Source organism: Cylas formicarius, unplaced genomic scaffold (assembly GCF_029955315.1).
Source record: "Cylas formicarius isolate icCylForm1 unplaced genomic scaffold, icCylForm1.1 PGA_scaffold_4__25_contigs__length_36172078, whole genome shotgun sequence".
In the NCBI taxonomy this organism is placed as follows: domain Eukaryota; kingdom Metazoa; phylum Arthropoda; class Insecta; order Coleoptera; family Brentidae; genus Cylas; species Cylas formicarius.
Window position 1 is genome coordinate 1416687 of NW_026844334.1, and position 25088 is coordinate 1441774.

The 25088-nt window shown below is 38.5% G+C and overlaps 1 protein-coding gene across 1 annotated transcript; it reads right to left on the reverse strand.

Annotated features, from left to right (window-relative positions):
- Positions 1 to 377: 377 nt before the first annotated feature.
- On the reverse strand, positions 378 to 24685 carry LOC132700619 (remodeling and spacing factor 1-like). The gene is made up of 11 exons (XM_060668046.1): positions 24340 to 24685; positions 21401 to 21782; positions 19953 to 20857; positions 17761 to 17997; positions 16094 to 16396; positions 14095 to 14462; positions 13338 to 13482; positions 12837 to 13284; positions 9197 to 10015; positions 3997 to 4792; positions 378 to 2449 (listed from the first exon to the last, which is right to left on the reverse strand). Exons 1-11 carry the CDS (start codon positions 24482 to 24484, stop codon positions 1802 to 1804), a joined length of 5196 nt encoding a protein of 1731 aa, XP_060524029.1. The 5' UTR covers positions 24485 to 24685; the 3' UTR covers positions 378 to 1801.
- Positions 24686 to 25088: the final 403 nt, after the last annotated feature.

The following is a 25088-nucleotide window of genomic DNA, read 5'->3' on the forward strand; positions in this document are numbered from 1 at the left end:
TGCCCAAACTCTCTAGTTTCCGAGTCTGTGGTGGTGGTAAATGGTTCTTAAAGCTTCAAAATTAACTTCCGTTTTTATCTACGTATTTATCGATCCCGTTTTGTGGTCAGAGAGGTCAGTGGTATCACCTTTGCTATTGTTAATATATAAAAAGCAAAAATATCTCTGGTTACGGATACAGCAATGGGCAACACGGAAGAAACGGTAGTTATTCTAAAAAAAAACAATAAAAACAATATCGAGGATCTGACTTGACTGTCAAAAAATTATAACAAAAAAATTAAACTGAGATAAACTGGAACTGGAAGTTTTAACAATACGAGATTTGTAAATAGTATTAAGGAAAACAAGTCCTGCGTTTCCTCAGATTTGATCAACCTATTTTTCTCTTAAGTTCCTTAATAAGTCACCAAATAATTTTAAGCAAATAAAACTGAAGGCTTCGAACATAAAAATAAACACGTTCCGAAATTAAAAAGCTTTCTATAGTGGGGATACCTTTAAATTAACTAAAACATTATGCGGTCGATGAAAATCTCCGTTTTAAATAACCCGCTTTGATTTTCCGTCGTCCGCGTAGGTTTCTGCTTTATCGTAGTTCGTAGTTCTAGTTACGTCCGCCGGAGTCGCTTTGATCGCAGGCCAAACGGTTCTTATTTTAAGCACAGAATCGGGAATAGAGTTAATACTCTTAGAAAGGTATGTGACGTAAAGTCTGTAATTAAGAAAAACTATAAAGTCAGTTCAAAAAATCGTCTTTTTAAGTCGTTAGTGATTCGAGTTGTGTACAAAATGGTCCGAGAAACTTTAACAGGGTATTCATCAGGTAGAAATATGTAAAAAAGTTCATAAAAGCTGTAAATTTGTTTTTATGGGGCAAAAGTTATAATTTAGTTAAATATTTGATTAGGATATTTAATAGAATCGTTAAAACTGTAGTGAATGTAGTTTTCCGAATTGTCGTTTTTTTATGTGGATGTTTGTCGATTTCAGTTTAGATTCGATATGGATTAGGCGAGACCTTTTCTTAGGAATTTTGAATTATAATGTTGAATGATCTTTAGCGGCGGTAAAATGTAGACATCTTTTTAAAAATAAAAAACGACTAAAAGAAAAACGCAAATTGCCACTTGAATGTCAAAAATTTACCGCTCCTACGGCGATATCGATATTGCCGTATCGATATCGATTTTTTCTAGTTAGTACCATTTTCAGTTACATAAAACGACGTGGTTATCTATGTGAACTTTTTCCTAGGAGTTTTATTTGTATGAAATAGGACACTTTCTTTTATTACTTTCTCTATGGCGCGGACTAAGAGAAAAACGTAAAATGCCACTTCAATGTCAAAAATTTACTGCTCCTATGGCGATGTCGATATTGCCGTATCGATATCGATTTTATCTAGTTAGATACTATTTTCAGTTACATAAAACGACGTGGTTATCTAAACAAAAGAACCGGGAAGAAAATGGCCGAAACGACATAAGTTTCATGCGAACTTTTTTCTAGTAGTTTTAATTCTATGAAATTCTATGAAAACTTTCTTTTATTACTTTCTCTACGGTGCGGACTTAGAGAAAAACGTAAACTGCCACTTCGATGTCAAAAATTTAGCGCTCCTACGGCGATATCGATACTGCCGTATCGATATCGATTTTTTCTAGTTACTTACTACTTTCAGTTACATAAAACGACGTGGTTATCTAAACAAAAGAAAGTGGAAAAAAATGGTAGTCTTTCGCATCCCGCGAGCGCAGAGCAAAACGACCGCCCCGCCGCCCAACGCGCGTCACTTACACTACGACTCGAGGTCGTCTTCGCGCTGACTCGAAAAGTACGACACCAAACCGCCAAATTCGCCGCCCCCGGCCTCGGGCTCGTCCTCGTCGTAGGCCTTGCCGTTGTCTTGGGGCGGACCGCCGTCGCCGCCGTATTGACCGACGGGCGGCGGATACGGTTGGCTCTCGTATTCGGGAGGCGGCATCGCGTGATCTTCGAGGGGTGGCGGCGGCTGCTGCGGCGGGTAACCGTCGTAGTACGGATCGGGCGGGGGCGGAGCGCCGGTCGCGGCCTGCGCCGGCGCGTAAGGCATCATGGGCGGCGCTCGCGACGGCGCCTGACTCATGGGCGGGTACCGGTGGGGCGGCGGCGGCGGCGGCAACGGATGGTACATGTGCGGCGCTGCCCGCATGTGTTGCTGCGGGGGCGGCATCGTCCTCGGGTAGTGGTTCATGGCGGGCGGGCGGTATCCCATGCCGAGGGGCGGGCCCCGCGCCCCTCCGTAATGGTTCGGCATGGGCGGGGGCATGTGGTGGGGCGACGAGTCGCGAGAGTCGGGCGCCGCCCCCGACGGACTCGGCTCGTCCGAATCGTCGTCGGGCATCGTCGCGAACTGTTTAGGCCTTATGCTTCCGATGGGGTACATCGTCGCCTGACCCGGGTGGTTCTACGGTTAAAGAGTTAAAGAGTTTGTATTCGACAGTGTTAAACGTAATGTTATTTTTTGTTTGCGTTCTAATTAATACGGGCCGATAATTTTTAAACATTCGAAAGTCGATTTCGATCTGATCGTGTATAATTCAGACATCCCAAATTTAAATCTGATGAACATTTCAACCAGTATTGGGCAAACGTTGATTTCTATAAAAAAAAAATCAAAAATCATTGAATTAAAAAAAAAAACATGAATTTGTTTATTTTTGTCTGAGGAGCGGAACTAGCGGAAAACAGGGTATTAGATGAAAACATTTAAATAGCTGGAATGAAAAGAAAATATCATATGGTTATTTTAAATTAAAACGACAGATCCAATTAAATCTGGGTATAGAACGATTTGTAAAATTTGCAACAAAGAAATTCAAGGGATAGTTCAAAAACTTTGTGATAATAAGCAGCAAGAAACTAAGTAAATAATATTTTGTTTTAGTATTGCTTATTTCATTTTTATTTAAATTTAAAATGCCATATCCTTTTTGGTCCTTTTATATTATATCACAGAAACGAAGTCAAACTTGAACTTTAAGGGATTGTGAAACAAGTTTACTTTAAATATGATATTTCTTTTATTTCAAATTAAAAAAAAAAATACACACCAAACAGTGCTAGTTAATAAATTCTCCCAGTCATGCTGTACTTGCTTTCAACTGTTCATTTTCCGGCCTGTCATGTCATATGGTTGACAAATAATTTTTTCTTGGATACCACCCTCGACTTTTTTAATATCTCCGTTTTCTCATCAATTATCGTTAATGTTTTAAGTTTTCGCGACGAAGGCCTCTAAAATAGGTCGAAGATACAGAGAGATTCGAATTACAGAGGTTCGACTGTATTCTATGTTTACGTTAATTTTGAATAAAGATGAACCAGCAAAGTCAAAGCAGTTGTAGAATGAAATAACGATTGATTTTGATTCGGAAAAAGATGACAATGACAATACTGACTTGAAATTTGAAATTTTGCATTCTCCTTTTGTACCAAAAAAAAGCTTTTATATTACGTATTGTAAATTTGACTTTAAGGCTTAAATTCTGAATTTAAAGACGAAATCTCCAATGGAAGGGAAATGACGTTGACGTTCGGAAGACTAAGGAACGGTCCGTATCGTCGTGCGTGTAGAAAATATTTCCCTCGCAGAGCTTGTGTTGCACCATCAAAGAAAAAGTTCAAAGAGCCTAAACTAACGTCATTTTTAGCGCATGTTAGATGAAAATATTTTTAATATTTTTTTGTATTAATATTTTTTCCGTAAATCTTATTACGCATTTAAATATAATAGTACTGCTTGTTGTTTGTTACTTTCTGTATTATTTCTTTGATTGTGTGTCCTTAATCTCAAACCCCGCAAATGTGAACACGCCCTCGAAATAGTAAAATAAGTTCGCTAAATAGCGACTTCACAAGAGGAAAGCGATACGAGCGCCGACGTCACCACTAACCAACACACGCTGTAATTATCTAATTATAATATATTAATGGCGTAAGGGGCGAACTCACCTGGAGCATGCGCGTGATGACCGAGGGGGCGGGCTGCGCCTGGGAGAACGGTTGCGGCGGCGCGGCGATCTCGATCGCGGGCTTCCCGTCCCCCTTGACCGCCCCCCGACCCGCCAGACTCGCCAGCGACTCCTCCAGACTGCGTTTGTTCTTTCCCGGTCCCCTGCCCCTCCGTTTCCGCGCGTCTTCCGGCGTCTGCGCCCTATTGCCCAACTCCTCGAACAACGGCAACGCTATACCGGGCGGTTCCGATAAATCGTCGTTCTCGTCGTCGTTCCTTATCAGCGCCGTCACGTTGCTGACTATCGGCTCGTGGACGATCTTCGTCGGCGGCGGAGGCGGGGCCAGGTACGTCGGGGGCGGTTCGGCTACGAGACCGCGTTCCGCCATCCGCTGAGCCTCGAGGTCGTCGTCCTTTTCCAATTCCTCGGCCGCCTCCCGTAACGTCCGCTGCAACGCCGCCTCCATTTCCGCCCGTTTCAGCGCCTGGAGTCGCTGCTCCTCCAGGTCGACGCCGCTCGGCTCCGGCGCGGCCGCCGTCGCCGCCTCCTGGTGGTGGTGCCTGTTGGACGTCTTCGTCGTAGGCCTCCTGTCGCCCGACGGCTTCTTGATGTAGATCTTCGGCACGATCAGGGCTCGTTTTTCCATTCTCTCCTCTTCGTAGTCGTCGTCCACATCGTCCCCGTCCTCGTCTCGTTTGCCCGCACTGTCTTTGTCGTCTTCGTCGGCGTCGTCGTCGTCGTTGGCGACGAAATCCTCGTCGTCGTCGTCGCTCAGAGGTTTGCGCGCGTTCTTCCTGTTTCGGAGGAAAGTTCGCAAAGAACGTAAAGTTCGGAATTCAACAGTTCGTTTTACTACTATAACTATAACTGTAACTATAACGATTACCATCGTGCCATCATAAATTCATCGGAAGTTTTTATTGCTTTTATTTGAATCCAGAGGTTTTCGGTTCAATAGAACAAAAAATATCGGCTGACCCGCCGGATTAGTCGAAAGATACTAAAGTTGTGGTTGTTGTAGTCAAATTGCAAACAAATTACAAACAGTTCGTTTATTTTTAAACGCCGTTAAGGCGAGGAAAAGAAAATATAAAGTGAAAGCTATTTTCTTGAGAGGAACCAGACAATACTGCATTACGAAAAAATAAAAAGAGAGTTTTAATTTCTTTTTTTATTCGTTAAAAACCTGAGGGGCCACCTGGATTTATTTTTAATCTAAAACGGCGAATTTATAAATCCTTCTCAATTTAAATTAGAATGGTGTCGGATGGCTCAGTAAGTTGCTAAATCTTAAAACCCCATAGGATTGTATTATGGCTTCAAGTTACTCTGTTCTTCAAATGGAGCAAGAGTACAGGTTAGTGGATGAAATGTAGAGGCATGCGCGAAAAATCGTTCCCTTCTCTATGAAAATATCAAAGCCGCCTGCGGCACATCAATTTTTATTGTAGCAGGGCCACTATATTATCTAATAAACAACAATATCAATCAATTGCGTACTGGATGCATTCTGACTTGGGAGGAAAGTTTACGGCCTTTAAGCAAGCAAGTACTAGGCTGCCCATATCCCATTCCCATACCAAAATTTCGTTGATAATCATGAAAAAAAAAAAAAAAAAAAAAGTCAAAACTACAGCCCATTATCTCAATTTTTGAGTTAACGCTCGCAAAAATAAGAATTTTTTTAAAGCAAAAAACTGACTCATAATTTTTTTTGTTATATTTGGATATAGATTTTTTTTAAATTCCTGCTTTTTTGACATTAACCGTCATTTTTTAATGTAAAACTTAGAAAAATCAATGTTTATGGTATAAGTTCTACAATTCCATGAATGTATGAATAATCATTGGTATTGTGATAGTGTGGAGGTGAAATATATGAAAAACGAAAAAAAAAAAAATGAAAAACGAAAAAAGAAAATTATTGTAACTTATAACAAAAACTGTCTTTGTTCTTCATTATAAGTGCCACTATCATTATACTTATCAATCGATGCTACAGCTCTTTCGGCTATGTCATTTTCAACCTTAATTGATCGAACAATTTCTAAAGAAGCCTGATGATCGTCATCAAATTCCCATAGATCTACACGTAAATCAAGAAAACTTGCAGACAAACCGAATTTCTCAAATAAAATCATTGACTTCTTAGTAACAAAATCACTTATAGCGACAATAATTTTTAAGCTAATCAAATTTATTAACAGAAAACTATAAATGAATGAAAACTATTTATTTAGATCCTAAATAAAATAAAAAAAAATTATATGAGTCAGTTTTTTGCATTAAAAAACTTTTTAGTAAGTGTTATTAAAAAGATGAAAACAAAAATCTTAAAGAAAATTGAAAAAAATTTTTTTTTTTGAAAAATTCTTATTTTTGAGATAATGGGCTGTAGTTTTGACATATTTGTTGTTTCAAGATAGGTTAATTTAAGTAACTAACTTTAAGGCTAGACTTCGCTTTGCAAGACTTGTAGTAGTTGAAGGCCATCATCATTATTAGAACAAGAAACTGCGGAACGGAGTGAAGAGACCACGTAGACACGATGGACGAAACCATTAACAGAAAGAGAGAATCAAGATTGGGTCTAAATTCTCTCGTTTTACTTCCATATCCAATAATAATAAAAATAAATAAAATAAAAATTAAGGAACTTTAATGGTGCTGGCTACATATCTGTTAATTCAAAATTAAATACCTGTTTTTTATTCTTTGCTCACAAAAAGTAAGATGCTAAATGGATTTAAAAAAATACTTGGGATCGACAAAAGCTCTAGCTCTGGTTCTAAATGCTTCCTCCAAAAATTCTAAAATCTCTAGCTCTAAATGTTCCCCTGAGAGTTTTAGCTGACAAATGTTGTCGTTTCTGCCCTTACTAAGCCGTTAAGTGCGAGTAGAAAATAGAATAGAATAGAAAAACATTTTGACTCGATTTGAAATTTTACAGTCTTCTTTTGTACTAAAAAAAGCCTTTTTTTTCTTATTTCATTTTTAAATTCGACTCCAAGGCTTGAAATCTGCAGTTGCGATTAAAGACTTTCGGAAGACTAAGGAATGGGCCGCATCGTCGTATGCAAAAAAAAAGCTCTTTGAAAAACTATATGTCCGCGGTCGTTTCTAATTTTTGATATGCGTAAGAATATTATGAACAATATTTGCATTTTTTGCTATATACTGCATTTGTTTTTAATAAAAAGTTTGTAGATTTAATGTATTTTAGCATGTAAAACAACTGAAAAACGGTTTAAAAAATTCTGAACAAATGAATTGTGCTAAAACCATTGAATACTTTGACTTGAAATGTTACACACTTCCTTTGTCCAAAAAAAAACCTTTTTTTTCTGTAGCAGGAACGTCAGAATATTTCATATTATATATCTAGTGGTACTGGTTGAACTAGTTGGTCTTCCCTTGTCTACAAACGCGAAAGACGGAACGATTGAAACTTACATGTTCATTTCAAAATTAAATTTCTGTTTTTTATTCTTTGCTCATAAAAAGAGGCTACATAAATTATACGTGAAATATGACACAGAACTCCAAAATGGGTTTAAAAAATGGCGTTCTCTAGTTCTCTAGCTGTAGTTCTAGTTCAAAATACTTCTTTCATAGTCTTGGGTTCAAAAATTCTAAAATCTCTAGCTCTCTCACTTGGAACAAAAAGTTGTCGTTTCTGCTCTCAGTATGAGTTGAAATTTGCATTTGGTTTTAACAAAAATTCTTTAGCTATTATACTCTACGGCCCTTATAAAAAATTGAAAAACAATTTGAAAAATTCTTAACAAACGAATTGTCCAAAAACCTTTAAATACTTTGACTTGAAATTTTACATTCTCCTTTTATACCAAAAAAGGCTTTTTTTTTCTGTAACAAGAAGCATACAATTTTTTATGTTATGTATCTCTTCGTATTGGTTAAAATTGTAGTCATTTTTTTGTCTACGAACATCAAACACAAATCAATTGAAACTCCAACCACCAGGGTGGGACGTTAGACCGACCTTATTTCATTTGTAAATTCGACTTCGACGCTTAAATTTTGAATTTAAAGACGATATCCGCACCTACAGGTGTGACTAGAGAGTCGACATCATTTATGGGTGGGAATGCTGACGTTCGGAAGACTAAGGAATGGTCATATAGAAAATATCTCCCTTGCAGAGCAAAGTGTTTTCCGGATCATCTAGTTTTTCCTGCTAGTATGAATATGGCCTAGAATATTGTAAAACGTCTAGCTCGTAAATAAAAGGTAGAAAATTAAGAACTTTAACTGGTCCTTACCTGATCATTTCAAAATTAAATTTGTTTTTTATTCTTTGTTCATAAAAAGACGCTGCATAAATTATACGTGAAATATGACACAGAATTCAAAAATGGATTAAAAAAAAAAATGGTGTTCAATTTAAAAAAAAAGACCTAGTATTAACAAAAGCTCTAATTTTACCTCAAAATACTTCTTTCAAAGTCCTAGGTCTGTTTTTGTTTTTAACAAAAAGTCTATAGCTTTTATTTACGCACTTATAAAAAAATTCAAAAACAGTTTACAAAATTCTTAACAAATAAATTGTCCAAGACTCTTTAAATCCTTTGATTGAAATTTTACATTCTCTTTTACAAAAAAAGGCTTTTTTTCCGCAGCAAGAAGTACAATATCTTTTATATGATGTATCTCTTCATATTCGCTGAATTTGTAGTTCAATTGCAGATGAATTGAAACTCCCCCAGCAGGGTTAGATGTTAGATCGATCTTATTTCATTTGTAAATTCGACTTTAAGGCTTAAATTTTGAATTTAAAGGCGAAATCTCCAGCGTGCGAGATCATTTATCGGTGATGATGTTGACGTTCGGAAGACTAAGGAATGGCCCGTATCGTCGTGAAATATTTCCTTTGCAAAGCAAAGTGTCCTCCCGATTATTTTGAAATCGTCTCCCCTTTTAGTATGAATATTAGAATATTGCACAACGACCATTTTTGTCAGATAATCTATTTTCTATGTCGTATCTCGGAATATTAAGAACTTAAACTGGTGCTAGCTACTCGTCTGATCATGTCAAAATTGTTTTTCTATTATTTAAAAGAATGAACTTGTGTCGACATCGACCCTTTTGACCCATCCTGATTATGCAAATGAATTGAAATGAAACCGGTTCGTTGCGGAGTAACAGAGAACAGACAAACATAAAGCCACACCCACCTATAGACGTCCTCGTCGGTGTCGGAGCCCAGCGTGTCGACGTAGGTGGTTTTCTTGCCGCGGGTGCGACGCCCCCGACCCAAATCCTCTTCCTCGCTCGAGGTCAACCCGCCGTACTTGATCCTCGGCCGGCTTTTCTTTTGCCGCGGCTGCTGCTCCAGGTCCGAGTCCTCCAGGCGTCCCGGTTTCTTCTTCTTCTTTTTCTTCTTAGCGCCGCCACCTGCGCGCCGTCTGCGGCCGCCCGACGCGTCGCTCTCCGACGTCTCGTCCCAAATCGAGCGTTTTTTCTTGCGTCGCGGCGCCTCCTCCGAATCGCTGTCGTCGTTAATGAAGTCGGCGTCGAAACGGCGCACCCTCGCCCTGGCCGACCTCCTGGCGGGGGCGCGGCGTCTGCCGCCCCCTTTCCCGCCTCGGAAATCGTCGCTGTCGTAGCTGGCGTCGTCGTCCTCCTGCTCCTCCTCCTCTTCTTCCTCCGAGTCGGAGCTGGTCCCGCGGAAATCCTCGTCGGAGATGTCCTCGTCCTCGCTGTCGATCTCGAGGCTGTTCAATTTGCGGTGCTTCTTGCGAAGCATCTTTTGCAGGTTGCCGATCGGGGGTCGGTTGCGACGCGCCCCGTCGACGGCGTCGTTGTCGTCGTCGTCGTCGTCGACCGATCTACCGTTCGGCGCTTTCGGCTCCGGTTCCAGGCCCTTGACGATAGTCTGGATGTCTTTGCCGCGGCCCAAATTGCCGGCCGTGTCCTCCGGACGGTCTACGTCCTCGCCAATAGCCGTTTTGATCATCTCGTCGTACTCGTTGAACTTGTAGCTCTTCGCTTGTCTGTGAATACGAAACAAGGAACAATTTGAACTCTCCCACCAGGATTAGACCATAGGCCGATCTTATTTCATGTGTAACATACACTTTAAGGCTTAACATCTGCAGGTGTGATTAAAGATTGAAGAACATTTGACGTTCGGAAGACTAAGCAATGGTCCGCATCGTAGTTTTACTTAAAAAGTTGACTCCCTAAATTCTGAATTTATAACTCATATCTCCATGTCTAATGATATAATGGGAGAAACAATTGCTCCAAGCTGAGTTATGGCTCAAAATTTTGTTTACTTAACTAAGTAAATTTGTTATTAGACTGTCCTGAACCCACTTAACCAGCGAAGTTGCAACTTTAAATTCAAAGTTTTACTTACTTAATTTTATTTACAAAGTTTACTCCCTAAGTTCTGAATTTATAACTCATACCTCCATGTCTAATGATCTAATAGGACAAACAATTGCTCCAAGCTGAGTTATGGCTCAGAATTTTGTTTACTCAACTAAGTAAATTTGTTATTAGACTGTCCTGAACCCACTTAACCAGCGAAGTTGCAACTTTAAATTCAAAGTTTTACTTACTTAGTTTTACTTAAAAAGTTTACTCCCTAAATTCTGAATTTATAACTTATATCTCCATGTCTAATGATATAATGGGAGAAACAATTGCTCCAAGCTGAGTTATGGCTCAAAATTTTGTTTACTTAACTAAGTAAATTTGTTATTAGACTGTCCTGAACCCACTTAACCAGCGAAGTTGCAACTTTAAATTCAAAGTTTTACTTACTTAGTTTTACTTAAAAAGTTTACTCCCTAAATTCTGAATTTATAACTTATATCTCCATGTCTAATGATATAATGGGAGAAACAATTGCTCCAAGCTGAGTTATGGCTCAAAATTTTGTTTACTTAACTAAGTAAATTTGTTATTAGACTGTCCTGAACCCACTTAATCAGCGAAGTTGCAACTTTAAATTCAAAGTTTTACTTACTTAGTTTTATTTACAAAGTTTACTCCCTAAGTTCTGAATTTATAACTCATACCTCCATGTCTAATGATATAATAGGAGAAATAATTGCTCCAAGCTGAGTTATGGCTCAAAATTTTGTTTACTTAACTAAGTAAATTTGTAATTAGACTGTCCTGAACCCACTTAACCAGCGAAGTTGCAACTTTAAATTCAAAGTTTTACTTACTTAATTTTATTTACAAAGTTTACTCCCTAAGTTCTGAATTTATAACTCATACCTCCATGTCTAATGATATAATAGAAGAAACAATTGCTCCAAGCTGAGTTATGGCTCAAAATTTTGTCTACTTAACTAAGTAAATTTGTTATTAGACTGTCCTGAACCCACTTAACCAGCGAAGTTGCAACTTTAAATTCAAAGTTTTACTTACTTAGTTTTACTTAAAAAGTTTACTCCCTAAATTCTGAATTTATAACTTATATCTCCATGTCTAATGATATAATGGGAGAAACAATTGCTCCAAGCTGAGTTATGGCTCAAAATTTTGTTTACTTAACTAAGTAAATTTGTTATTAGACTGTCCTGAACCCACTTAATCAGCGAAGTTGCAACTTTAAATTCAAAGTTTTACTTACTTAATTTTATTTACAAAGTTTACTCCCTAAGTTCTGAATTTATAACTCATACCTCCATGTCTAATGATATAATAGAAGAAACAATTGCTCCAAGCTGAGTTATGGCTCAAAATTTTGTCTACTTAACTAAGTAAATTTGTTATTAGACTGTCCTGAACCCACTTAACCAGCGAAGTTGCAACTTTAAATTCAAAGTTTTACTTACTTAATTTTATTTACAAAGTTTACTCCCTAAGTTCTGAATTTATAACTCATACCTCCATGTCTAATGATCTAATAGGAGAAACAATTGCTCCAAGCTGAGTTATGGCTCAGAATTTTGTTTACTCAACTAAGTAAATTTGTTATTAGACTGTCCTGAACCCACTTAACCAGCGAAGTTGCAACTTTAAATTCAAAGTTTTACTTACTTAGTTTTACTTAAAAAGTTTACTCCCTAAATTCTGAATTTATAACTTATATCTCCATGTCTAATGATATAATGGGAGAAACAATTGCTCCAAGCTGAGTTATGGCTCAAAATTTTGTTTACTTAACTAAGTAAATTTGTTATTAGACTGTCCTGAACCCACTTAATCAGCGAAGTTGCAACTTTAAATTCAAAGTTTTACTTACTTAGTTTTATTTACAAAGTTTACTCCCTAAGTTCTGAATTTATAACTCATACCTCCATGTCTAATGATATAATAGGAGAAATAATTGCTCCAAGCTGAGTTATGGCTCAAAATTTTGTTTACTTAACTAAGTAAATTTGTAATTAGACTGTCCTGAACCCACTTAACCAGCGAAGTTGCAACTTTAAATTCAAAGTTTTACTTACTTAATTTTATTTACAAAGTTTACTCCCTAAGTTCTGAATTTATAACTCATACCTCCATGTCTAATGATCTAATAGGAGAAACAATTGCTCCAAGCTGAGTTATGGCTCAGAATTTTGTTTACTCAACTAAGTAAATTTGTTATTAGACTGTCCTGAACCCACTTAATCAGCCAAGTTGCAACTTTAAATTCAAACTTTTTCTTAGAAAGTTCACTCCCTAAATTCTGAATTTATAACTAATATTTCCACGCCTAACGGTGTAATAGGAGAAACAATCGCTCCAAGCTGAGTTACGGCTCTGAATTTTGTTTACTTAATTAACTAGAACCGGATCGATCTGGATTGTGATTGGAAAACTTGAATTCTGAATTTCGCTGCTCCCGGCTCGAAATCCTCGAATTACCTGCGTTGCCTCAGCTGATAGATGGGTTCGTCGCTGTCGCTGTCCGAATCCGACCTCGAATATTCCGACTCGTCACCGCTAGACGTCAACCCGGCCGTCCCCGACAGTCTCCTCTTCTTCTTCCGATGTTCCGCCGGCTCTTTGCTGGGCAACACGTTGTTCAGGCTGATGCCGACGTACGCGAGGCGTTCCTTGCGTCTGTCCTCGATCTCCTTCTTGTTTAGCATCTTGTCGTATTCGACGAGTTTCGCGTGGAGCTGCTCGAGGAGACGCGAGTGCTGACACGGCGGACAAAACCACTCGCCCTCTGGTATGACGAGCAGCGGTGGGCGGAGACACGAACAGTGCCACCCGTTGTCGCACTTGTCGCACAGAAGGATCCACTCGGGATGATCGGATTTGCCGCATTTCTGGCACGGACAGTCGTCCGCTTCCTCGGCGTCCGATTCTGCGAGGGACAACCGTGAATACGTCGTCATTAATACTCGATTCGAAACTCACCTTTGCGGGCGGTTCGGGCTCGTTTCATGGGTTGCCAGTCTTCGTCGTCGTTTTCGAGGTCGCTCTCGGGCGAAAACTCGTGGTCAGATTTCGGATCGAGGTCAAGCACCAGCTCGTACTCGTCCTCGATGATCTCCTCCTCCTCCTGTCGGATCGGAAACAAGATTGCTTTCGAAAAATGGTTCGTAGCGCGTGGCGGCTTTGTATATATATATATATATATATATATATATATATATATATATATATATATATATATATATATATATATATATATATATATATATATATATATATATATATATATATATATATATATATATAAAAGCCGCTTCGCGGTTTCTCGTCCGAGAAGAACGCATTGTATTTCTACCGTGCTCCTGCGGACCACTATGGAACTTTCGCAAAATCGATGTAATTTTATTGTGCATACACCCTGTATAAAGCGTTTTTTACGTCTCAATTAACATCAAAATCAAAATATAATTTTAAGTAATTTAAGTATGTAATAAAAATAATTTGTAATTTTACTTTAGATTTAAACATAAATACATACATAAATAAATAAATATTGTTTAGTATCTTCCCTAACAAAACCCCAAATAATTAAATTCGGCCATATTTCACTCTTAGAGCTTGCGCGGGTCTTTTCTTAATTCGTACCAGTTAGTCACATTCTTATGTCTATGAACACACTTTAGCTCTTGTAGACTTTAACGAAACTCGGTTTCATGAAAGTAAATTTGACTGGACTTACCTCTTCGACGGCGTCTTCGTCGTCGCTGTCGTCGCTGCTCGACTCCCATGGCCTGTTCTCGTTGAACAGCTGACTGAGCGGTTTCTCTTTCCTCTTCTTCTTCTTCTTTTTTTCCACCAGGGTTTCAGTGTCGGATTGGCCCTCCTTGTCCTGCTTGTTTCTCTTCCTTTTATCCACCTTGTAACCGTCGGCGTCGTCGTCGTCGCCGTCCTCTTTGCCCTTTTTTTTCGAGCCCGACGTCACCTGGTCGGTCTTCTTTGTCTCGAACTGCTCCTTGATCTTCAGCTGGGCGAGTCGCCGCGACTGCCTGATGGGCGGGTCCGCGACGAATTGCTGCTCGCTAGGGATGTCCAAGCCCGCCAACATTCCTACGCGGGAAAGTCGCTTATTTTTGTTTGTTTTTATATAGTATAGTGCTTTCACAGACGAATTGGTTTTCACATAATGACTGCAATAAATAGGGGTGCTACCTGTAACGGTAAATGTGCATTACCAACGGTTTTTGGAAGGGGCTTGAAGATGATATATTGGGAGTTTTTTATTTTTAAAGATTCAGCATTGATTTTTTCCGAGTACCGTTTACAAATCTTCCGAATTCGTCAATAGAACTTACAGAACCTTCCGCCAATCATCCTGTTGGCTGCTTAAATAATAATAATATTGAAAATCAAAATATTACAATACAAGAGTGGCGACATTCGCAAATTGCGCTCTTCCATGTAACCACAAGAACAACAGCACCATAATTATCAACAAAATAAACACTCGTATATACATCGTAAAGAGAAGTGGCGGACCATCCAGCTCTTCAAATATCCGGTGAAGTTTTTACTCAATTTGATAGCGAAACTAAAGGTTTTCTTAGCGAATTTAATTACGAAAAAGCAGATTTTAAAAAGCTGTATACGAGGGTAGCGCCAAAATTTCCCGTCCTGAATATGAAAGAAACAAAGTGGAGTGTGAGTCACAATAGATCCTCTGGGTCGCAGTGACGGACACGCTGACTCTCCACTCTGTATATTGTGAAGAGAATAGTGTGCGATCCCATTGAAACAAGAAGGAAGCTTAAAAATTTTGGCTTCAGAAGGATACCACGGCAGAAATTTTAGAACAATTTCTGCCGTTGTATCTTGCTGAAACCAAAATTTTTAAGCTTTTAAGTGAGCTTACAGAAATTTTCATTAAGTATAAAAAAGTATATCTTCGTGACCCTTTAGCTAGCAGAGGGACTGTACTAAGGCCACCATATCATTCTGTGGTCAACCCTATTGAGCAAAATTCAAATTGGATGTATTAACGAAAATCCAGAAAAAGGTGGATTTTGATATGATAAAAACGTTATCCAAGCTCAAATGTTAAAATTGCCGTTTTTTTTTATCGAAGATTTTGAAATTATCTACAAAATGGTTGCGATAACTTTTTTTCTCTAGAACTCACCTAGAACCGCCATTTTAAAGAATTGCGTTTTGCACGATACATTGTGTCCCGTGTCACGATGCAATATCATGGGGATATCAGAAATCATAGGAGATACAACCTGAGAAATTGAGGAAAATATAAAACGTGGGATGTTCTATTTTTGTATGTAAAACCCAAATAATAACCTTGGAATAAAGGAAAACAGATTTTTTCCATTTGTTTTCTTATGGGCGTCACATTGATCATTAGGTAGAGCATTAAAAATGCCAGAGGTCTATTATATTTTTATATTGGACAAATTGTATAAGTGTAGATTGACATAATAGATATGCAAGTAAATATCATCGTTTCCTTTCTATGTTGCTCATTTTCAGCATGTATATTGTCCAGCAATTGCGTCCAATAATCAAAAACCCACTATTTGCGAAAGCACTATACCTACCTTCATTTTTAATGGATCGTGATATTTAATAGCATACATTATTTAAAAATTGGCATGTCAAGTGTAACGCCATTAAAAAATAATTTGGAAAACGGCATTTTGTTACGAAATAATATAAAATCATTACAGTCCACTCACTGCTCTTCCGGGGAGTTTTCTTTTTGGGGGGCGGCGATTTCGCGGCCGCCTCCACCGACTCGGCCCGGTTCCCCTTCCCGGGCGAGTTTTTTTTCGGGTGAGGGGCGGATTTTTTGCCCCCGTCGGCGCCGCTGTCTTTGGCGTCGCTGCTGCTGCTGCTGCTGTCGCCGTCCTGTAACCGTTCCTTGCGCTGCTCGACGCTCCGTCGCAAGGCCTGGTCCACCTGGCGGCGACCCTTAAGTTTCATTCGTTTGCCGCCGCCGCGCTCCGCCCCCGCAGAGGACGACACTCCCGGAGGCCGCCCTGTATATATGAAAAAAAAAAAAAGTCTTTAGAGTAAATTCCGATTTTTTTCTTTCAATCAATTGAACTACAATTAAAATTTTTCTCTTCAAAATTTAAATTATTAAAAAAAAACTCAAAAGTGCCTAATATTGTAATTATTTTATATTGCGGTCGTGTTCTTTATCTGGAATGGTATTATACGAGGGTCGTTCGATAAATCCTTAGTAATTCGGACAGATGACGATCGTTGCGTAGAAAAATATTTTTTAGCTCTAGCCACTAATGTGTCTCCAGTTTCAAATGTTAAACAATTAAAAAATATATATCCTACATGTCTAAAGTGCGCAAAATTTTATAAATTATTTATTATACGAAGTTTTTTTAAAAAAATTGCTAAAAATAGCCATCATGGTATGGACAATAAATTTTTGTCTCTAGTCTCTAATGTTGAAAAATTAAATTATTAAAAAAAATATATTTCCTATATTCTTAAAGTGCGAAAATTTTATAAATTATTGTACGAGGGCTTTTAAGATTACTAAAAGTAGGCATAGTATTGTGGAAAATAAATTTATGTCTCTAGTCTCTAATATTAAAAAATTAAATTATTTAAAAAAATATATTTCCTATATGTCTAAAGTGCGCAAAATTTTGAAAATTATTTACCATACGAGGCTTTTTGATAAGTTGTTAAGATTGTTAAAAGTACCCATCATGGTATGGAAAATAAATTTTTGTCTCTGGTCTGGAAATTTTATAAATTATTATACGAAGTTTTTTTATAAGTCCCTTAAGATTGATAAAAATAGCCATCGAATTGTGAAAAATAAATTTTTGTGTCTAGTTTTGGTTAGTTTATTTATTATTTATTATTATTGTTTGGTAATTCCTTAAAAATTGCTAAAAATAGCCGTAGTATTGTGGAAAATAATTTTTTGTCTCTGCTCTCTAATGTTAAATTAAATTATTTAAAAAAATATATACCCTATATGTTCAAAGTGTGGAAAATTTTGTAAACTATTTATTATACGAGGGCTTTTTGATAAGTCCTTAAAAGTTGCTAAAAATAGTCATCTTGGTATGGAAACTACATTTTTGTCTCTAGTTCCTCTGAAAAATTAACTTATTAAAAAATATATAACCTACATACCTAAAGTGCGGAAATTTTGTAAATTGTAAATTGTAAATTATTATACGAGGATCTTTTGATAAATCCTTCGAAATTGCTAAAAGTAGTTATCAAGTTTCTATTGAAGACCAAAACGGGACTCCAGAGTTTCTTTCTACGTTTCGCTGAGGATTTAACGAACGACCCTCGTACATGTTCACTGTGTAAAGAAATAGAGACGTTATTATTATCCGCGCCTCCGAGGACTACCAACCTCGTTTCCGAAAATTTCTCATGCCGGTGGGGGCGACCGGGATGGGCGGCGCCGGCGCGTTTTCGTCAAAATCGAGCGAGAACGAAGTCAAATTGACGGGCGGCGGCTGTTTCGCCGCCTCCTCCGCTTCGGAAACTGCCAACGGATCCTTTTCTTCCTGCACCGCCTCTGCGGCCTCGTCGATGTCGCCCGCCGCCGGTTCGACGTTTTCGACTGGGGGCGGCGACTCGTTTTCCTCTTTTAAATACAACGCAAAGGTTACATGCGCGATAAAATCGAGCAACGAAGTTAATTAACACCACGTATATCGCTTTCTTCCCTTGACAAATGGCAAGCATGTGCGTCACGCGTAAACATCTCCTTCCACCAACATATACGCGTTCGGTCAGTCTTGTGGTCTGTGAACGTCGCACGGTCTGTGACGCGCGGTCCGCTCTGTAGTCTGTGACATGTCAGTTAAGAAATGTCTAAATTTCGCTTGGGAACGGAATGTGACGGTTAAATTATCGCGAGATACGTGACGCTGTGTTTGGATATTGTGGGTCAAGCCGACCAAGGCGGCATACACTAGGTATAATGTTTCAATGTCTTTCAGCGAAAGCTACCCGACAAAAAAGAATTCGTTACCAACCCCAACCCTCCAGAAAATACTCCTAAGAAGCCCGGCCGGGAAACCATCAAGGTGGGTGATTAACCGTTTCGGGTGTTGTATGGCCTACCGTTTTCTTGCCGCTCTTTCCCGTTTGTTTTGAGGGTGATTTACAACCATCTTCCCCCAACCCTTTACATAATATTTACAAACTACCTGCTACTATATATACCGAACAATGACACAATAAAATCTTAATTAATGCTGTTGTGAGAATTTAACTTTAATAATGGCGAGGTATTTAAATCTAATTGATCGGTAACCAATGTGTCATTTTGTTAAACTCCATGGCTTCCAATAAATTTAATTTTATACTTTTTGTGGCTGTATGTAAATTATGAAAATTGTCGTCAAAAGTGTGTTTTTCCGTGTTTAAATATGTAGCATAATTAGAAATGCTCTTTTATGTTCGTTAATGCGGATCTACCTGTTTGTCCAATATAAATTTTAGGACATGATCCGTACTTCAATCTGTAGACACCTGATTTTTGAGATTTTGGACACTTCGTTTTATTGTTTTTTAAAAATTTTCCTATTGTATTGTTAGTTCTGAAAGCTATTTTTAAGCCACATTTTGACAAATGTTTAGAAACTTTTTCTCTGGGTTCTCCTATACATATGCTTGTTTTAAATTCTTCTTGTTCTGTGTTAAGTTTCGGATACAGAGTTTTACTGTTGTCTGGATTTGTTTAATGATATTATGTTGTAATTTTCTGTTGAGAGTGGCCTATTAAAAAGTGTGTGTATAAAAGAGTGACATGCAGCCATTTTGTGTGTATAAGGGTGATTTGAGTTGTTATGTATGACTGTGTGCGTGTGTGAACGTTTATGGTAAATGGAAAAATCTAATTTGTTTTGCGTGTTCGTAATAGTTAAGTCCAGAAAATTAATAGAGTTATCCTGTTCAATCTCGATAGTAAATTTTATACGATTATGTAATGAGTTAATGTAATTTAATGTCCGTTCCAACAAAGCAAGCAAAGACATCATCCACGTATCTATACCACCATAGAAAACTTTTACTTGAAGGATATTCTTGTATGATATTTTCAAAAATTATCCATAAAAATCTCGGCTAACAAAGGACTAAGTGGGTTTCCCATAATCTAACTTAAAGATATCACTGTAGGTGTTAACATCCGCGCACAAACCATAATAGTGTTCTCCACAGGTAAAAGTGAAGTTGGACTTTATGATACACTTTCACCCAAAATGGGGCAACTCCCGTCAATTTGTTCGCAAGTTATGGACTTTTAAACAGTGGATACGTTTTTTTATTTCATATATCATATTTTCTATATCAATAATCTTATCGTTTCCGAGAAATTTTGAATTTCATGTCAGTGTAGTTTGCAGGTCTGAATATATCTACTGATTTCCCCTACTGAAAATCATTGTTAGGTTACGCCCCGAAGAAACCAACAGGATGGTTTATGAACAACCAATCTCGAAGCTTTGTAAATAGTGTCCAAGTGTCTTTGAAAAATTAACACTTTGGTTAGTTTTACATGAAACCAAGAACCCTTTAGATCTTTTAACTAACCTTTCGCGTTACTCTCCTTCTCCTCCTCCTCCTCCTCCTCCTTCGTAGAGGTCGTCTTTCTGTCGTCAGAAACTTCTTGCGTCGCCTTTTCTCTATCTTCTTCTACCTCTTCGTCGGCTTCCTCCTTTTCCACCTTTGCTTCTTCTTTGGTTTTCAGCTCGTTTTCCCCAATCTCTTCGATCTTCTTATCTTCCGTTTTATTAACGGCGTCGTCGCCATCGCCGCACACGTAGGCGGTTTTCTTAACGCAGATCGGCTCTTCCGCTGGCCTATTCGTTTCTTCTTCCGACGAAGGTTTCTCTTCGGGTTTGGCAACGTCAGTCTTGTTCGTCTCTTTTTCTTCTTCCGCGCACTTCTTCGTGATCTCGTCTTTATCCGCGGGAGCTTCCTCGGTGGGTCCGTTGCACTCCTTCGGAGGGCTAATACTGTTGATTTGAGGCGCGGAGGCGGTTCCTTCGGTCTCGTTCCCCGTCAGACACTCGTTTCCGCTGCCGCGACCGCTAAAGTACATGACTTCCTCCTCCACGACGTCCCCCACCACAAACGGACACTGATTGTCGATTCCCGAGCCCTCCCCCTCCACAGTAACCACCGGTTCTACTATCACTTCACTAACTTTCACTATGTCCGATACGACGACGTCGAGATTTTTGATTTTGTATTTGGAGACGAGCTCGTTCTCGTCGAAAGTACTCTTGGGTTCCCCGTCCTCCTCCTTGGTCTGGTTCGATTCTTCGCCGCTATCGGCGGGCGTCGTTTTCTTCGACTCCGAGTCCTGCTGACCGGTGTCGATGATTGGCTTCTCGGAGAGGCTGTTGCTATCCTCGTTGCCGGCGGAATCGGAGCTGATTTTCGCGTCGCCGTCGCTGAGGGCGTTTATTAAGGAGACCAAGCCCGCCCTGTCCCTGAGGATGGATCGCGAGTAGTTTACAAATCGTTTGCGGAAGAGAAGCAACGAATGGGAGCTTTTTGTTTCTTTTTAGAGACACTTTTTCTACTGTAAGAGAGGTATTGTGAAAGGTCCCGCGTAGTTGGCTTAGTGTAGTGACGACAATCAACAATATCCAAATCTTATTCCAATTGCAAAAAAAAACACTTCTTGAAAAAAAATTTCAGAAATACATTATGAAAAAGAACCACTTGGGAATGTATATTTGAATAAGCCTCTTTGTAAATATAAGAAATAAGGATGACAGCACTGCTAAATAGAGAAGTGAATGTGTGAAAACGTGCTGCTGATGTTTTTGCAGAGCACTCAGCAAATGCGCCACATCACTGGTTTACTTGAAACAAGAAGCAATTTCAAAAATATATGATGAGATATATATTGGAGATCTACCGACAACTCAAGACACGAACGTATGAGAAATCAGTAATGAAGTGGATGCCCACAGAAAGAAAGAAGAGGAAGAACGCTCTGAAGACCCATAGTTACGGTTTAAACTCACTTTGCGACGAGCGTCCATTTCTCGTCGTCGAGGTCCTCCTTGAACACGCGTATTTGGTAGTTCTCGTCGGTCTGGCACCAGTACGCGTGTCCGGACTTGTCCCTGCCCAGCGGTTTCGAACGCAACGCGTCCGAATCGAGTTTGTTCACTTCCGCCTTGAACTTTTGGTTGTAATCGAACTGCATCTCGAGCAGTTCCTTTAGGATGCGCACCTTGGAGGCCAGTTTCGCCTTCTTGTAGCCGAACCTCTCCACCTCCCAAGCGTCCTGGCTGCTGAACAAGTGGCACACCTTGACGAGGGTCTTCTCCCAACGGTCGATGTGGACAGTCTTTTTTATCTTTCTCAGTAGTTTCAGGTGCAGTTCGGCTAGATATTTAGGAACTGAAAGGGAGTATAGAAGCTAGCACCTCCAAATCAACGTAATAAGGTCAGGTTATTTAACTTCCTTAATAAACACGACATATTAAGTTTAAGACAATTTGGTTTCCTCAAAATGAAGTCTTAGTCTACCAACAGTTGTGAATTTTTTAGACTACACAAAAGCTTTTGATACAGTTGATCACGTTAGTGTCCAAATTGCAGAATAAGAGGTGCAAGTCATCTGAAACATATACGCCGTTTAAAGTCGGCAAGTAAAACAAATGTTCAAGTGCCTCAAGGCTCAAAACTTGGAATAATATTGTTCATCTGGTTTTGCAAGATACCGTAATAGTGTATGCCGATGATACTGCAGTTCCAGTGAAAGCAAGACCATGACCTGAACTTTTAATAGCCATGCCATTTACTCTGGATATTATATACTACTGGTTATAACAAAACAAACTAGTACTGAACACAGACAAGTCTGTTTTTATCTCTTTTGGACACTATAGAGACTCTGTGTGAATCTGAAGAGTTACCAGTGGTAAATATCTAGGAAAAACTTATATAACTTATATAATAAATTATATAACATAAAATAGGATTTTCGACAAAAAAGTGCTTGAAAAAATGCTAAAGAAAAAATTAGAAGTGTTACAATGGACTAAATAAAATGTAAAAATAAAAGTCAAAATATCGATAACTAGGCTAGGTGCAACTCGCAAAGAATAGCAAATAGTTACAAGTTATTTTAGGGCCAACCTATGTATGGGCAATATTTAGGCCTACAGGTTCTTTCCTGTAGGAAGATTTTTTATGTAAAAAGAATTTTTTTAAATAATTATTATTATTATGTAATAGCTCTTGCTTTACTGCATTAACTTAGTTGATTTTAATATATACCAGTTAATATTATATAAAAATTTCCTATTTTTGCCGATTTGTCAAAAATGAGTGGACTAAAATATTTTAAATTTTTTTAAATTTTTAAAAATTTTAAAATATAAAGTGTAATCGGAACAAGGATTCTATTAAACACATTTAAAAAATTATATGATGTGGGCTTATAGGTCAGAAAATTTATAGCGTTTTGTTTTAAGTGTCACTTGGAAAAACGCTTGGCTACTAACCATACATTTTTTTTTGTTTTCCTTGACATCTCCAAAAACCAAAAAGTTACAGCCAATGCACCTTTGGTGTCATTAAACCCTGAAGAGAAACTAGGCATCCATTTGCAGTTTGGATCCTCTTATTATGACGTCATTGTCTTTCATAATATTCATGCCCAGGTATTTGAAGTTAATGAACTAAAATCAAGAGCTTATATATAATAATTATTATTCCCAAAAATTACTTTTATATAAAAAATCTTTTTACAGGAAAGAACCTGTAAAGTAAAGGTCGGTACACTACGTTAACGTTAGGTTAGGTTAACGTGTAGTCCAGTGCAACTTTAAATACTTCATTAATACGTTTTTTTTTTTATAAAACCATTATGCAATTACTGTAATGTAAAGAAGCTAGAAATGGGTGGTAATGTTTCTGTTTGAACAATTTTAATCAACTGGGATAGTATTACGAACAATCTAAAATATCTAGTCAATACAAAAGCGATAATGACAAATCTGCACATTGATCAATGCAACTTTTTGAGGGAATCGGCTGTAGCGGAGTAACCAAATTAGCCGTAACTTATATACAGTCAACGGATAAAAAATAGAACAACTTTATTCAAAAATTAGATATTGGGTTTCAAAAAAAAAAAAAATGGTCGAAAACGTCCAGAAAGTATACGGGGTGGCTCAAAACGTAGATGTCGATACTAAGTTTAAAATCCATTTTCGTATTCCGTGTCAAATTACAGACATAATTCACGTAGTAATAGCCCATCTCATTATGAACAAGAAAATAAAAAACACAAATTTAATTTTGAAATTAACAGGCAAGTAGCTAGTACCAGTAACGTTCTTAAATAAAGAAAGTGGATAGGCGCATCTACATGAAACTCAGAGAATAGAAATTTTAAGACCTCAAGAAAAAGTTTGTAATTTGTTTAACGCAGGATATCCAGAAAGATACATTGCAAGATCCACAGTAACTAAAATTGACAGAAAATTTATAGAAATATGATATGTAAAAAATCCTCTAAGGCCTGCTTCTTCAAAAACTAATGAGAACACAAGATTAAACACTTGAAAACCACAAAATTTGGCATATTGTCAACACCTGATTTTCACATGTATTTGTAAATATTTTGACCGTGCATTGTACATGGAATAAGCAAAAAACACTCCCACGTTTCAAGACTTAAGCGCCACCTAATTTTTTTAACTTTAACATCAACATAACCTCCAAAAAGTGAGAAACCCTTTCGGGACTACATTTGTTGGTGGCACGGGATGCCGTAAACATGCAACAACTGAAAATTCTCGTTCGTTTTCGCAAGAAAACGCGCTTCCCAAGCGCGAACGCCTTTAACTAACAAACATCGTGCCGGATTACGGTGAAATTTTCGAGAAACAATACGAAATAGAGCCAGGGTCACGGGAAAAACGGGCGCGTTCACTAAAATTCTTGCCTTCGACGACGTTCTCGAGCATCCGCTGCAGCTCGACGAAATCGACGTCGCCGACTCCGATCTGCGAGCCGAATTTCTCCAAAAAGGCACAAACGACGGCGAAATTCGGGTCGTCTTCGCAACAATATTCGTTCTCCGACGCCATTGCGTCGAGTCGTTTCGCTGACGAACGAAAAATGCACTAGACTTAATCATCCGGGGCAATTAAAAATGGTCGAGTCGGGCCCCGCACATTTCCGTTCTTCGTCGCGCGGCATCACACCGTCAACCGATATTTTACAACGTCCCGCGGGCTTCGAAAAACGATTCCGATATCAAACCCAAAACGTAAATTTTGCGGTCCCTGTCATTGAAAGCTCGCGCATTGTATACGCAGTGGTAAGGTCGTACGCTCGTGGTCCGTGACTCGTTTGATTATCCGTTCCTTCCGTGGTATTTGTTCCAACGGCCCTCATTAACTTCCCCATTGCCGATTAGAGGGAGGAATAGATGTAATTATTTCCAGCAAGTTTATGGTTTTTGGTGTTCGCAGGTTTCAAATAAATAGCAAAACTTTATGCAGAAATGTTTTCACCGCGGATATAATAATTTATTTCCTCCGCAAACACAGGTGTAGATGACTTAATGCACGTACTTACTTAAATGCTGTAAAAAATCCGAACGTTAGAAAATGCAAAAAAATGGGTATGGGTTAAACGTGAACAGAAAGTAGCACAGAAGCCCAATAAATCTTCGCACAGTGAACTATT